Genomic DNA, 17,123 nt, shown 5'->3' with positions numbered 1-17,123 from the left:
CCTCCCATGAAGCACCCCAAGTCTAAGGAACACAGTAAATTCTTAGCCCACACTTTTGGTGAAAACTGTTCACGCAAAACTGAACACTGTTAGCATCCTGCCAGAGATGGCTAGTAAACCATCTAGCCAATTACACAAAATGACATTTTCTGACTCCTTAACATCTTTCCTCTCTGGGATAGTTACCTTATGTTTACATAGTACCCTACTGTTTCATTCATTAACTACAAAATTCTCTCTCCTGGGCCGGACAGATGGATCAGCAGTTAAGAGTTCTTGCTACAGTTCATCAAGGACCAATTTTAGTTCTCAGCACACATCAGGTGGCTCACAACTGCCAAGGACTCTTGCCTGCAAACTTGAGAGGGTCTGATGCCCTCTTTTGGCCTCCAAGGGCACCCAAATACATGGAGCATACACATAGACACACACACATAAAGCAAAACAAAATATATACAAGACAATCAAAAAGCTACCTTCTGTGTGCAAACAAGCAGGTATAGATGTTTATAGAAACATCAACACTGAAAAAAGAACCACCTCCTGTACTGAGGAGAAACAGTACCTTTTAAGACTAATGGTATCAAGTCCACAGAGCTAAGTTTTGAAGCTGCAGAGCACCAGTGACATTAGTTTGTGCTAAGAACTGAGGACACCAAGCCTGACCAAGTGAGGCCAAGTGATATCATGAAACCCATGCACATAGGTCCTGCTTTCAAACGAGTGTCAGCACCATTAGGTACTACCTATTAGGTAGGTAAAACCTCCCAAACTGTTTTTAGATCTGCAAACAATTCTAGTATCCATCAAACATTGTGCAGACAAACTGAGCTTACTTTCTGAAACAGTTCATAAACAACCACAAAAGAAATACTGAGGAAGTACAGGCACTTCTGCTTATTTAGCAAGGCTTTTAGAGTGCCAAACGTTTTCACTTCAAATAAACAGGAAGACTGTGTTCTCAAATACTATCAACACAACTCAAATCAATGGCTCCCAAGTGGCATACTGAGCGCTAAACTTATGTTTCATTTACTTCTGTGTTCACAGTAATTTTGTACTGTTTTTCCTTTCTCCAACCTGACTTCCACTCCTGGATCAGAATCTGAGTGCACAGATGAGGGGGTGACACCTAGCCAATGAGCCTGAGAGGCAAAGCCCCGACCCCTCTTTAGCTTTCAGAATTGTAATCTGAGCTATAGAAGTTATATGCCCACGTGTCATGTTAACTGTGAAACTAGAAACAATTAGACCCACCTCCACTAGGTGGCAGCAAAATTCTACTCCCAGATGTTCAGGTACTACAAGTGCACTTGCCTGATCAACCTTATCTGATAGCAGAAAGAAAATCTCTCTCTCTCTCTCTCTCTCTCTCTCTCTCTCTCTCTCTCACACACACACACACACACACACAGCAAACAGCAATCAAACTCAAAAGTTAATGATCAAGATTAAAAAAACTTCTGGGGTTCTTTTATTAGATGGTGAGTGAAGGGGTCTTCTTCCATACCTTCCTAACACGCAGAACATATGACAACCACATGCAGAAGCAACAGCCCCTGCTTGAGGCAGGGGGCCTAAAGACTGTTTATTTCCCACTAGGAAAAAACAAACAAAACATATTACCAACAAAAACCCTTATAATTATTCTACCTTAGCACACGCTTCAATTTTTTAAATTCACTTATTTTGGACACACAAAAACTCACTATTTAGCCCAGGCTGGCCTGGAACTCATATAATCCAGGCCAGCCTCACACTTGAAGGAGTCATTCTGCCTCTGCTTCCTCAAAGCTGGGAATATGGGTATGCACCACCATGAGCAGACATCACTATCTGGTCATATCACTTATTTTCAAAAAGCCACACACAGAATGTTATGTTTTCCAAAAGTGATGGTATTTCAATATTAAACAAAATACATAAGGTAACTGCAAATTAACGATGGCCACTTAAGGGTACATGTTTATTGGGTTTTTAGAATGATGTTTGAATATCTTGCAATTTCTACTTTTAAAATAGCCACCTTGGTGTGATTTTTTAGATAATGATTCTGCAATATGAATAGTATTTCTAATTAATGTTTTAAAATCCAGAAATAAATATTTCTGAAAGCAATAAACATCTTTCAAGGGCTCTGACTTGAGTCTTTCAGGTTCTAAATTAAACAAACAAAAACTACTAGCTAATTAGACCTTCTTCTAATTAGACCATTTACTTCTGCTTTAGTCATTAATTTAAAAAGCTAAGCACAATCAAGTATTTTGACTTTAGTAAAAAAAAAAAAAAAAAACTGCACTACACTTTTGAAAACAAACAAACAAAAAAAACCAAACCAACAGTTTCAGGAAGTTTCCAAGGTACACATAATCCAAGAATGAGTGGAAAACATTTTTAGATGTAACTCTCATTGCCAAACTTTGGACAGAGTGCAGGGAGTCTTATAAGGGAAGAGGGAGATAAAAAGACCAGAAGGGAACAGGAGCTCCAAAAGGAGACCAACAGAGCCAAAACAAAACAAAACAAAACAAACAAACAAACAAAAAACCCTGAGCCCTTGGGGCCCTGCAGAGACCCTACCAAGGACATAAAACTGAGGCTCAGATGTAGCCTATAGACTCAGTATCTAAGTGGGGTCCCCAATAAAGGGAACAGGGGTTTCTCTGTCATGAACTCAGTGACAGGCTCTCTGATCACCTTCCACTGGTGGGGTACAGCCTTCCCAGGCCACAGAGGAAGACAATGCAGCCAGTCCTGATGAGACCTGATAGGCTAGGGTCAAATAGAAGGGGAGAAGGACCTCCCCTACAGGTGGACTAGGGGAGGGGCATAAGGGGAGAAGAGGAGGAAGGGTGGGATTAGGAGGAGACCAGGGAAGGGACCACAGCCAAGATATATAAATTGTAATAAATGATAATAAACTTTTTAAAAAACTGAAAAAATATAACATAAAAAAGAGGTAACTTATTAATGAGCACTAGTAATAGCTGAAGGTGCAGCCCTCTAAGAACTGGCACATGCACCTGCTTACCAAGATGGACATTCAGCAGATCTTCAGAGGACATTCAAGCTTCTTCCCAACCTGTCAATCTACTACAAATATGCAAGACACTACACTTTGTTACGTCACAACATTGTTTATTATGTGATTTTTTTTTTACAATACAAACAAAAAAATACAGGTATGCAATATATGGATACAGCTAAATGAAGAATGGTGACTTTTTTTTCTTCAAGAGGCCATGATTCCCCATTTCTAGTCAAACAAAAGACTGAGTATAGTAGAAACAGGTTGGTTGTTAGCTTCACAATTTGCCTAGAAATGATCTACAAATGCATTTCTCCTCCTGCTACTTACCAGAGTGTAAAAAGGGAGTTAAAGGAAAGTTTCCTCATTGCTTCCTATCATACGAAAGATGCTATATTCTATTTTAGCAGGGCCAATATGTGGAAAATATCTAAATTAAATGTTATTACAAAAAAAAAAACACGAAGCAGTAATGAGATTCTGGCTAAAGGGGCACTAAATGAGAATAATATATATATATATATATTTAAAGAATCCAAAAACAAACAACAACAACAAAAAAGGCTGTTATAAAAAGCTCTAGGTGCACTGTAAGCATATAGGTTTTTTTCCATGTGTACTTTTAAACAATGGAAGTGTCAAAAATAGGGTCCACTGTGTTAGACTAAATACATTATTGTATAGGCTGCATCGAATGGAACCTCTGTATTATAATTATCATAGAGAAGCATAGTTTGCATCATATTATGGCAATTTATCCTCAATGAAAACCTTCCAGAGTCCTTTTATTTTAGAATATTCTGTAAACAATCAAACCACCAGAACATGATTGTACAACAGTAAAATGTTTTCTTGCATTAAACTGAAGACATCTTTTTAATTTAAAAAAAAGAAAAAAGAAAAAATGTGGAAAGGTACTTAGAGCTGTTAATTTCTAAGTACATAATATCCTAGACAATTCAAGGCATCTTAATCTCCTTCGAGAACAACAAAAAAATAATTTTTGTCATGCTGTTAAATCCATCATTATGGATAAAATTGGTGCAAATTGGTCAAACGGATCCAACAAACACTGATGTCCAAGCTGGCATATTGGCAACTAATACATAACTGGTGGTCAAGAGTTTAAAAGATCTTGCCTTTCTTCTTGTTCTTTTCCAAGGTTCTATATGATTAAAAGAAAATAATGAAGGTGAGTGACACTGTAAATGTTAAAAACAAATGAAAGCAATAGCTTACCCAAATACAACTATACTGTAATATTAAACAATATATTTTCATTGAAAAGAAAAAAACTAAATTATTTAGAAGTAAACAGTGAACCAATATTTATCTATAAAAGTATATTCTTAAGACAATCAAGTATCGTCTGACAAAATTCCAAAACAAGCAGTAAAGGACACAGTGACGCTCCATTTTATTCATTTTCATTTACTAGACATTTTCCCCCTAAAATTAAATTATAGAAAATGTAAAAGGTCACTCTAGTGCCCTTTCTCCTGCCATTGCATTGTTAGATCTATCTTTGACAAATGTAGTTTCTTCTTTAGGCAGAAAGCTCAGAGGAAGATAAGGTACTGCAGAAACAGCTATGTGTGAGTGCCTCGGTAGGAGAACGTGTTAAAGAGACTCCTCCAAGGGATATTCCATTTCCATTTTAAACGCACTAATTATCAAAAAAAGAAAACCAATGTACAAACACTACTGAGTTTTACGTAAATGAAGAGGGGGAAATGATTAACTGTATTACAAACCAGAGATCTCTTATTTATCAGTAGGGTATTTATTCTAAAGATATAATTAAAGAACCTCCTAAGGGCTGCGGAGCATAGCTCCTGCCTAGTTTGTGCAAGGCAGGAGTTGTGCCTACTTTGTGCCTCAGGTTCAATCCAAGCACCCCCAAACCATCATTATATCCAACACCTGAGGTGAGGAGGTAAGAAATCAATTCCTATAGGTTAACTGCAGAGACTGTTATGATGCTGCTAAATCACAATTTTAAAAATTCAGCATGGAAAACATCTGGACTGAGAAAAACACTATGACAGTACACCAAATGCATCTATTCATATAAAAACATTTACCCATGAAAACAGCTGTGCTTGGGGACTGTGATGGTTTTAATGAAAATGCCTCCGCCCCATATTCTTATTTGAATACTTAGCACCAGTTGGTCTAACTATTTGGGAAGGATTAGGTGATGTGGCCTTATTAAAAAGAGGTATGTCACAGGCTTTGAAGTTTCAAAGGTTCATGTCATTCCCAGTTAGGTCTCTCTAGCTCTTGTTTGTGGATCATGACGTAAGCTCTCAGCTGCTGCTCTAGTGCCAAGTCTGCCTGCTGCCATCATGCTCCTGCCACAATGGTCATGGACAAACTCTAAGGAGTCCTCAAAAATTTAAGTCCTAAATAAATTCTTCCAAAAGTTGGTCATGATGTCCTATTACAGCAATAGAAAAGAAACTAATATAAAAATACCTAATAGACTACAGATTTTAAATTTTTTTGGGTAAGTGCTTTAAAATGTCAATAGATGTATTTCTTGGGCATCCTGATATTAGTTACCTTGAAGAGTTCTGTTGCTCTAAAATACGTTGTTGAGCTTCCCAGTTTGCCTTCTCTTCTTCAAACTGACGACGTTTTTCCTCTAATTCTTTGTGCTGTGCTTCTAAATTCTTTTTCATTTGCTCATGGCGCCGCTGAAGCTAAATCAGAATCATAGATAAAAAACTTTTTAGGGTAGATACTCTAGTGTCAAGAATGTGTGCCTATGTCATAATGCCAGTGTGCCACCTGAAAAGCACTGCTTGAGATTACTCCAACTGGGGAAACTGCCACCCTAAAAGCCAATGACTTCAAAGAAATTACCTTAAAAATACATAAAATAAGCATGTTTATAAATAACAAACTTATATTTGTCTATATTTTATAATAGACAGCTGTTCACAAGTATGATGGAGGTTGAAGAGAAAAAACATTATTCCTTTACTTAAAACAAAAACAAAAACGGCTGTGAATTACAGACGAAAGGGTGACAATATAAAAAACTTAATCCCAAGTCTCCTAATTCCAGGTTCAGAAACCTGAGCCAGCGGCTACAGAAAGTAGTGAAGGACCTATGTCCAAATGGATCCTGGTAGTGGATAACGTCCTCCAATTCCTGTAAAAAAGTGATTCTTCAACATTACTCTTTATACAAATTCCTCAACCTTACTCTAGATACAGTGGATAGAACCTTCAAGTACTATATGTAGAAATCGGATTTTCAACAGGTAGATCCCAGTTATTCTAATGCTGGTGGTCCTTCCAAGGCTGAGAACTAATGCTGTAAAAAAACTGCTGGCTGACAGCTGGTTAACTACAGAATCAAAAAGCTTACATCAATAGATGCTCAGAAAAATAACTTCATTGCAGCACTAGCCAATCTGTTTCTGAAAAAAACAATCAACAATTAAAAAAAACCAAACAAGCCACATTAAGTCGCACTATACTAAATGCTCAATGACTTAGTCGAAATAATTCAGTTACCCAGGAATTATACGCATTAAAGATTTATTGGCAAATTAATACTTGGGGCTTAAATCTTAGTATGATTTTTCATAAAATGTTCTTTAGTACACCCACAAAAAAGTTTATTTCTATTGCAAAGATTTCATTTAATTCCTATAAAAGGAAATCACTTCCAAGGTAAGTCAAATCTGAGGTGAAACCTTCATGACAGCAATTTACTAGGAAAAATGGAACATAAGAGAATGCAAATTTTGTAGCAAAGAATTGGCATAAACGAATACAAAGCAATCACAAACACACAATTCAGAACAGAAATTTCCTCTGGGAAAGATGTCATATAAAGGAAAGAACACATAGAAATGAAATGAATTCATAGTTAATTTTTTTCATGCTATGAAGCAGGCTCACAGCTGTATATTCTTTACAAGTAAGTAACATTCATAATTTACAAACAAATGATTTCCTAAGTAAAAGTATAGGTCACAATCAGTTATTTCCAAGAATCTTTGATTCTGATAAATTAGGAAGTTGAAAAATTTTCAAGTATTAAAAAAGGAACAGGCCTGAAAGACAGATAGACGCTCAGCTGGTAAAGGTGGCTGCCTACCAGGCCTAATCATGCCAAGTTTAATACCCAGGACATACGTGGTAGGAGAGAACTAGCTCCCACAAGTTACCTTCCATGACATGACACGTGTTTTACCCCACACAAATAATAAGAAAATCTTACAAAAGAATATAAATTGTTTAAAATACACCTCCTGAGTTATCGAGGGTAGCAACAATAATCAAAACACACACACACACACACACACACACACACACACAATCTTTATGCTGGCTCATGCATCTTCAGTGATAACATATTTTATCCTTCCTGTTATCTGTAGTGAAGACAGGCAGTAATACCTATCTTATATGTCCATAGCATGGACTAAGTGATAAAGTACATCAGAAACTCTGTACTGCTCATGACATACTATACTGCTAAGTATTAGCAGTTACATACCAAGTATTTCCAGCAAAATGGATTCAAGAATAAATTATACTTATATAATTTACTTGCATATATTAAAATATATTTACATGTACAAATATAAAGATGCACAGACTTTATCCCAGGGATGTTTTAAGCATACTGGAGTAGGGTTCTATGAAGTAACAGGAATGGACAAATTTAATAAACAGGCAGGCATTTGTGGAAAGGGAACTTGGCCCAGATTTCTTCACAAGTCCCTCAGAAGGTACTACTATTGGCATTTACTGGCAAGTGACTTCTAATTTTGTATTTCATTGTTCATTATAACTAATAATTAATTTTGGGCATTTTGACTATTTTGTATTTTGTCTTCCCACTTAGAAGCCAGTACAAACCGAAATATATTTTTGTAAGAAAAATGGTTACAGCCAGGTGTGGAGGCACACATCTGTAATCCCAGCACTAGGGGAGGCAGAGACAGGTGGATCTCTGTGAGTTCTAGGCTAGCCTGGTCTACAAGGTGAGTCCAGGACAGCTAAGGCTACACACAGAAAATCTATCTTGGGGGGGAGGGGGTTACTTTTATTCCTTATTTTATATTACTATATTAAATTATTTCTGGAAATGTATAAAGATATAATTTAAAATGTAGTGAAAATACTATTAAAAGGAATACTGACAAAGCTGCTACTTAAACTGATTACCTCTGCTTCAGAGTCCTTCAGTTTTTGAACTTTCTCTTTGACCTTCATCTCAAACACCTGTTCCATCTCCATCTCCATCTTCTTCATCTTGGCTACATGTTCCCTTCGTTCTTCTTCCATCTGTGCCAGAGGGCTCCTGCCACCAACATTGAAGAATAACCATTAAGGTCCATAAATCAAAACTGCAATACTAAACTCTGAATGAGCTGATGAAAACAATGAGATGATATAGAGGTCATTATCATTTGGAAGCATAAAAATATTTACATCATTTTAAACACAAATTACAGGTCTTATATAATATAGGTAAAGAATCCTTCGGAAATTGTAAAATGTATAACCATGCTCATAACCACAGAAGTTTACATCTTCTCTATTAGTATTTTATCTAATTCTCAATCTGTACAAATGATTACTATAAAACAAAGCCTAAAAATAAAGCTGTTAGCAAGTTGTTTCTCTAAATCTTGTGTACCTCAGTTCGAAAGGATTCTTTTGGCTAGTTTTTATGTGACTTGACACAAGCTAGAGGTAGCTTGTGAGGAAGAAACCTTAATTGAGAAAATGCCTTCATAAGAGCATGCTGTAGGCAAGCCTGTAGGTCATTTTCTTAATTACTGTTTTATGGGGAAGCTCAGCCCAGAGGGCAGTGACCCCCCTGGACTGGTGGTCCTGGGTTCTGTCAGACAGCAAGTTGAGCAAACCATAAGAAGCAAGCCAGTAAGCAGCACCCCTCCCTTGCCTCTGCATTAGCTCTTACCTCACGGTTCCCATCCTATTTAAGTGCCTACCCTGATTTTCTTCAATGATGAACTATAATATGAAAGCATAAACCCTGTTGTCCCCCAAGTTGCTTTTGCTCGTGGTGTTTTATCACAGCAATAGAAACCTGAGCTAAGACAATGTTACATTTGAAAGAAACTGGAGAAGAAAAACCAAAAAGAACTATTCATAGAAAAAGACAAGTCATGTGATTTATTTTCTTTAGAGAAAAATTTTCAACCAGGAAAAAAAAATGTAGCTAATAAAATCAGTATATAGAGAACATATTAGTTTTACTAAAATTTCAAATATTATAAACTCCTCTAAGATAACTACTGGTGTCACAACTACATTTATTTACATAACTCAATTGAAATACTGAATATAACTAACATCCCTTTCCTAAAAGACCACTTAGGTTAGGCAGACTACTTCTAGGCTCTTTATAAATGCTTTAATGCTGATGAAAATCCACTCACTTAAATATTTTAGTGTCTTAAGTTTAAACATGTTCAGTGAATTAAACATGAAATATTTCTGAAATGCTAGACATTAAACAATTAAATAAAAAACTAGTTCATTCTATGGACCCTAAATGGATTCAAATGTCAGCTGCATAACTCAAATCTCTTTTAAGTTTTTCATGTTGACAAAACCTATTGCTCTTGCTCTTGGTGGCCCTGCAGAGGTGGAAGCCAAGTCTCTATTGTTAAAGACATATTTAAGGTACAGAAGCCAGAGGTTCCTGAGCTAGAATTGACCTGAATGCCTACTCCCTGAGGACAAGCTTTTATAGTATCAGGTGCTATACAAGCTTTCAAAAAGCAAAGCAACCAACAGTTCACCCAGCTATGAAGCCTATGAATCAAAACAACAACCAACATAACATGATAATCCTAAGAGTGTTGTAGTGGCATGCATGCCTTGGTGGTAATCAGCAGCTAGCTTACTGAATGTACCACCTACTTAGCAAATAGAAAAACCATGCCTAGTAGTGGAAATCTAGCAAACAACCCAGGGTTCGTGAAGTCATGAACCTTAGAAAAGAAATTACAACCACTTCACTAAAACAGCGTAATTCCCAACAAGGAAAAGCTAGCTGGTATTCATCTGGAAACTTGAATCCCTACTACAGTGATATGCCTACCAGGAGAAAAGTCAGCAATCAAACCCAACTATGAACCCTCTGAGCTATAATAACAAAAACTTCACCAGACCAAAATGCACTCCCAGGTGAGCTATCTTGTCAGCCTAAGAAATTGCTCATATTTTCTCTTCAAAACTATTTATTTATCTGTTTGGTTTCATGCTGTATGTTTATAAACACATAAACACACGACAAAAATATGACAAAAAACATACAGTTCTTTACAAATAATAATCATTCCAACAATTAATGGTAAGACATGATAAAATTACCAAGACAAAACTTAGCAGCACAATTTTCTGCTATAATAAATAACAATACTGTCCAAATATTCTAATGAGCAACAAGAATTTCAAGAAGGAAATGAATTATTTACTATGTAAACATCATTTTATACATACTTAGTAAGCTGCCCTTTATTCTTGTTGTTATCCACTCCATTGTAAGTAACTGCTGCTAGTTTTCTGCTTCTGTAGTTCTCATAGTGTACATTATTGGTAACATCTTTCAAGTCCTGCATGTGTGTTCTGTCACAAACAGCAAGAGTTTGCTTATGTTAAAGGCTTTGACACATAAAAATTTCACCAAGACACAATTTCAGCCTTAAAATACTAAGGAACATTCATTTATCTTAAGATGTCATCATTTACATACAAAGCAGATCAAAACAGAAATTTAGATTCCAAATGAGCTTTCAAGAGCATGAATCACTCAAAGAAACTAATGAATAATAAACTTTCTACCAAAGAAATAGTTGTTTCTGGTAGTTTAATTTTAATTAAGAAGGAACAGGGGATTACAAAATGAAGCTCATAATCTAACAGAAACTGTTTTCCTTGATGCAACATTACCAAGGTAATACTGAGTTTCACCGGCTTAGTTTATAGACCCTTAAAATAACGGATCAGGTTGTTCACCAACTATGGAATCCTAATTTAGAGTTAACTTTCTGTTTATCAAAGCTGTCCAGTGAATACGCTGTGATATAGGCGATAAAGCAGACAATTTATAGGAAATAATGACATGATTCTTTAATGATCTGAAAGAATAAAGACTGAGTAATAATCCTCCATTTTCTCATTCCCCATTACACTTTGAATTTCTTGTATCTACCATTTTACCACAATTGCCTTTGGTAGACAAAAATAAAGATGTAGTGTTTTTTCCTTCCTTATATCCAAATCCCATTTAATATGCAGTACCTTATTCCACATCATAAACTCAATTATCTGGTTCATCTTCTGCTACCTGACATTCCCATGCAGTTCTCAAAATTTACTTGTCCTATTATTGTTTGGTTTTCCAGTCCTGTTTACTGGAAACCTTTTAAATTCTGTCTATCAGTGCACTATGTAGTTACACCTAAGCCTCTAGTGCTTCTATTGTAGTCAGATGGGCAGTTCCCAATTCCTAGAGCACCTGACAGGTGAAATGGAACAGCTCATGCTAATTTGTTAAATCTTGTGGACTGGCATCAGTCATAATGATACCAAATTGTGTCTTTAACTATATTGTGAGCCCTTCTTTAACATAAAGATATATTTCTTTTGTATTCTTGCTACAGATAAATATAGAGTAGGAACTTTTAAAAAATGTAACATAAGAAACAGTAACATGTCACTGTGTGAGTTTCTCCATTCTCCAGATGGAAAATAAGGATAATTTTATGATGCTAACATGAAACAATATTTTTAGCAGGGTGTGTTAGTGCACAGCTGTAACCCGAACCTTTGGGAAGCTGAGACAGCAGGACTGGTTATACAAGGCCACCTTAGCTACATACGAATTTCAAGGCCAGGCTGGGCAGCATGTGACATTATCTAAAACTGCATTCATTAAAATTAAAAAGAAAAGAAAAACAAAACCAATGCAGCATTTTTTGTAATTTAAATCCCATTTAATCATTATATCATTAAGAAACAAAATAAATTTATAAATAAAAATAAGATATTATTGAACTCCTTGTATTAGTGTCATTTAGCATAGTTATCTTTGTCACTAAAATATTGTCTGTCACTGTCTAATTCTGACATTTAGAGGATGAATATAAAAAACATTTTCATCTGTTTGTGTTTAATTTTTTTTTTTCAATCCACTTCTTCACCTGGATAACCAGTAAAAGTTTTCTCTAGTTTCAGGAAATTTGTATTTCTAAGTTTCCATTGTGGGTATCAATGTTCTCTTAGCTCCTTATGTACATTCTCTGTGTGATTTCTGCGCCATCTATGCCTTCATCCTCAAAACAGTGTTTCATCTTTCTTTTTGAACTGCTTTCCTTGGTTTGCCTATAGCAGCCAGTTCTTACTTAGCAAAATAACACTTCTCTCTTAGAAGCAATTATGATTGTTAATTTTAGCCTCTAAGATTTCAATTACTTAAGACAGATTTATAGAAACAGGCAACCGGTAATAACAATTTTTATGTGTATGGTGTTTTGTCCACATGTATGTCTATGCACCACTTGTGTGCCTTTTACTATGACAGCTGAAGAGTGCATTGGATTCGCAGGAGTTAGGGAGTTGTGAGTTACCATGTGGATAGGAAATGAACTCAGGTCCTTTGCAAAAACAGCCAGTGATCTTAATCATTGAGCCATTTCTCCTGCTTAATAGTAGTATTTATATTTTCATATACAGATAAAATGTCTTGCTGATGTGCTTATTAAATCTTGCAAGCATGGTCACTTTGTTTTGCAATACTTACACTAGGGAGTTGTCCTTGCCTACCACCTCTGAGCTATGCACATTCGAGTAGCTTCTAGGCCCCTCTACACTGTTTTAGATATGTAGGTAGCTACTGATTACATACTTTGCAATACACAAGAAAAAGTGATTTAATACAATGGTATCAAACACTGTAGATTTTAAATCCAGATGTGTTGTGGGTTGGCCTGGTGCTATGTATTTTAATGTTAATTATGGCCCCCAAGATCTTGTCCCTGCCCAGATGAGCACATTCTCATGTACACCTGTCCTTATTGTGTAAACACTGTTCCACCTAATTTAAAGCTGACTGGTTGGGCAGAAAAAAGGGGGTTAGATTTTGGGGTTAACAGGCTAGGAGGAACCACGAGGAAGAAGAAAAAAGACAGGATTGGAGGAGAAGTAAACAAACCAGCGCCATGGGTTAATATGGGAAAGGAGCACATGGCCGGTATCAACGTGGATGGAGGAGATGGAGAACACTAGTAAATATTTTGGGACCAAGGATGGGAGGTAGGCCTGGGAAATAGTTAAAGGGTTAATATCTGCAATGCCCCTGATAAAGGCTATTTTATAAAATACAAGAGATGTCTATGTCTTTATTTGACTGATAGTGAGTTAGATAGTACTTAATAATAGCTTAATATAGCTTAATAATAATTATTTATTAGGCCATACCTTTAATATTTACCACAACACAGATGGAATACAATGATTTATTTAACTAAACAGTCCTCACAAAAAGGCTGTCATGAGACATTGTGTTTGTCTGCTAGTTTTGAGACAGGATCTCAATATGTAGCCTTGGATGGTTTGAAACTCAATATGTATACTAGGCTGTCCTCTAACTCACTGATGTCTATGTGCCTCTGCCTAGCCAGCACTGAGATTAAAGGTGTATACTACCATGCCCTACTGAGGCATTTTTTTAAGTTGTTCCATAAGAACCAAATGAATGAGAACAATTGTTTTAATAGAACCTAAAGCACCTATTCTCAAACTGTTAGAAAGTTCCCTTTCACACACTTGATTATGTTCTTAATGTGAAACCTAGTAACCCCACTCATTATCTCCATTTTATCATCTACTTCCTGTTCCCTTGAAAAAGATGCTGAATTGATGTCAAACTTTCATTGATTGTATACCTTCTGAGAGTACAGTTTGAGTTTTGTAAATCATCCCCTTCATTATGAGAATGACTTTGATATTCCATGATAATTCCAATTATAAAATATGTATTCCAAATTCTACAGATAAAATGAAATTCCAGTGTACTGAGAAAGTGAACAGTAGTGTGAAAATAAATGTATCAACTTAAGATATACATCCCAAACCAAGACTTGAAGAAGGTATATGGCAAGGTTCTGAGGAAAACAAAATGAAAAAGGAAAAATAGGAACAGAAGGAAAAGAAAGGAACATAATATAGATCAACATGGAAACACTCCAGGTCATTTTGATGGCCTCTATTCCTATTTTCTCTAGCTCCACTACAATTTTTCAGTTTCTTCTCTAGTGTTATTTTTTTTAATTTAAGTCCTTGGATTTCTATAATCAAAATATTCTCAATGTCCTACTCTCACAAGGTTGCTTCTCCTTCAGTATCTGGAAATGTAGTTTAAGAAGATGGTTGGAAGAGTGGCTGCTTACAATGTTCCAGCACGTTAAAATGTTCCATTTACCAGCAACTAACTTGTATACCCTCAACACTGAAGGCCAGCTTTTGTCTTTTCTATCCTATTTCCGAAAGCTATTCCAGAAATTAAACCTCAACACAGAGTATAGTGATTAAAGTATAAAACTGATTTTCCTTTGTATGCCTCACCTTATTTCCTGTTTTTTCTTTCTAATGACTAAAATCTTATATAAACAATCAAAATTATTCTCATGCATTATTTAAACTTCAATAGGAGAGTGATGATGCCAATATAAAGTAGCTTCAATTACAGAAGCACAAAGTAAGTCTTCCAAACTAACTTTTTTTAGGATGCTAAAAACCTTTTGCTGTTTTCCTTATTGTTCATACTTACCTTATCAACATATTTCTTAGAATCGTAAAATCACAATGTTCACCATTTTCAACTGTAAAAAAAGAAATAAAAGAAAATACACCACCGATGTTAATTTTGGTAATGCTTATCTTTTCACAGGAATATGGAAATAAAACCAAGGAGAGAATATGTAAAATGCCTAGATCCAATTTTTATTAAGGGTTAATACTAAAACAGAACTTCAAGAAACAATAGGCAAATGTACCCTATTATTAAACTAACATGTTAAAAACATTACTTTTCTATTCCATTTTTTCTTTGTGCGCATGTGTGTGCCTGTAGGCAAAAGTGCATGTATCTGTAAAGGAAAGGCTGATATCAACTGTTTCCTCCATCACTCTCAACTTTATTTACAGAGGGTCTGTTGATGAACCTGCAGCGTGTTCATTCAGATAGCTGGCTTCCTTGGGGATCCTATGTCTCCACCAGCAGAGTACTAAGATTACATACAGGTGGAATGTCATGCCTTTCAAACTTTCTCATCAGAACTGCTGTCCTCATACTTTCACAACAAGCATTTTTATCCTTGGCCGTTCTTGGTGTAGGTTAATCCTCAGTGATAGACATGTAATAAATGAGCTCTCTGAAAACAAACAGTGACAATTTGAAAGAAACATGCACTTTCTCCTTATCAGTATAAAATATATTTATTATGTGATATATTAAAAAACCTTAGTGTTGTGGTTGAGGGAAAAAATACAATAACCTCCTTGACATAATCAAAATGAAAAAGCTAGTCAAGAGCTTTAATATTCTTTATTTTTAAAAAAACGGTATCGTCAAAAGGAACACAAAATGTTAGTGTCAGGAGATAGTAATGGAATAGGAAAAAATAATTACATAAATAAAGCAATCGTTTCAGAGCATACTTCTAAGGGACATAAAAGTTCTAACGTATTAAGTCAGTAATTGCAGGAACAAAGTTGAGGGTCTTTGAGCAAAAATCACAAATAAGGACAGTAACTTGGCATGATTTTATAAAAATTACACAATTATTTAAAACATCAACACATATATCAAACAGTGACTCCAACTTAGTACAATAAAACACTGAATATTTAGTAAATTAATAAATACACAATTACGAAAATATTTCTATTGCTAATAGGATTTCTGAGGTTTCATGTCATCACTCAGAGTTTACTGTCATTGAATGCCAACACTAGTAAAGATACTGAAAACAGGTGACATTTTCCTTAAGGAAAGAAAAGGTCATGATTGTGGCTGGCTCTCTCCAAACTGCTCCATTTCCAAAGATTTATTAGATCCTAGGAAATAACCTTAGACCAATGGAAAAAACCACTCAACTACAAAGCATGCTTTCAAACAAGACAAAGAAAATGGTTTGATGGTTGTACAGGCACAAATGAGTGGGGCAATGACAACTAACGGAGAAGTATTACAACTTGAAGATTTCATATCTACTTCCCTGACTTACCTAATACATCTGAGAAACAGAATTATACTTCAGAAAAACAAACACTACAAAAAATGAAACAAGGGGCTGGAGAGATGACTCAGTGGTTATGAGCACTGTCTGCTCTTCAAAAAAAACCTGGATTCAATTCCCAGTACCCACATGGCAGCTCACAACTGTCTATACCACCAATTCCAAGGGATCTGACACCTTCAAACATAAAATAAAATTAAATAAATTACTTTAAAAAAAATGAAACAGTGTTAAACTATCCTTGAAAGCCTAGAATGTATCACACATCGTGTATTTCATATTAAAGTAATTTTTAGTACTTTTAGCACTGTGTATTTTATATTACTTACTTTAAGTGATTTTCAGCACTTTAGTACCTCTATGAGACCTTACATTAAGTTATCCACTGAAAAGAACCTTACCTTCAGCCACACCCCAAGGATACTGCCTTCCTCTGACTCTTTTGCCATTAACTTCAATGATAGTATTGCTACCTACCACAGCAAGAGGTAAACGGTCCTATAAAACAAAGTGTTACTGTAAACACATCTCTATAGTACATGATTCAATAACAAATAATTTGTAATATTCAACATATTAACAAAAAATTACTTGAATATTTACTAAATTCACTCTTATCTAAATTCACTCTTATCAGCCAAGCAATAATTATTCAGGAAACTGCCATTCAAATGGTATTAGCAAAGCAAATCATTAATAAAACTGCCTTTTTGTTGAAAATTTAATAAAAATATAGTATTGGTCAAATTATTTGCCAAAAATTACTCTGAAAATCATCCCATGAGAAGATA

General features: G+C 35.4%; 1 protein-coding gene across 1 annotated transcript in view; it reads right to left on the bottom strand.

The window, feature by feature from the left end:
- Positions 1 to 3,117: 3,117 nt before the first annotated feature.
- Septin7 (septin 7) overlaps positions 3,118 to 17,123 on the bottom strand; it is a 46,560-nt gene continuing 32,554 nt past the window's right edge. Inside the window, exons 7-12 of the mRNA XM_021644998.2 lie at positions 16,734 to 16,830; positions 14,862 to 14,913; positions 10,532 to 10,657; positions 8,222 to 8,357; positions 5,594 to 5,733; positions 3,118 to 4,193 (exon numbers count right to left, since the gene is read on the bottom strand). Coding sequence (XP_021500673.2) covers positions 4,154 to 4,193; positions 5,594 to 5,733; positions 8,222 to 8,357; positions 10,532 to 10,657; positions 14,862 to 14,913; positions 16,734 to 16,830 — 591 coding nt within the window. The 3' untranslated portion in view covers positions 3,118 to 4,153. The remainder of the gene's footprint in view (positions 4,194 to 5,593; positions 5,734 to 8,221; positions 8,358 to 10,531; positions 10,658 to 14,861; positions 14,914 to 16,733; positions 16,831 to 17,123) is intronic.

This window comes from Meriones unguiculatus, chromosome 1, assembly GCF_030254825.1.
Source record: "Meriones unguiculatus strain TT.TT164.6M chromosome 1, Bangor_MerUng_6.1, whole genome shotgun sequence".
NCBI classification, from domain to species: domain Eukaryota; kingdom Metazoa; phylum Chordata; class Mammalia; order Rodentia; family Muridae; genus Meriones; species Meriones unguiculatus.
The sequence above is the reverse complement of the archived record's forward strand: the minus strand, read 5'-3'. Positions and strand labels throughout refer to the sequence as shown.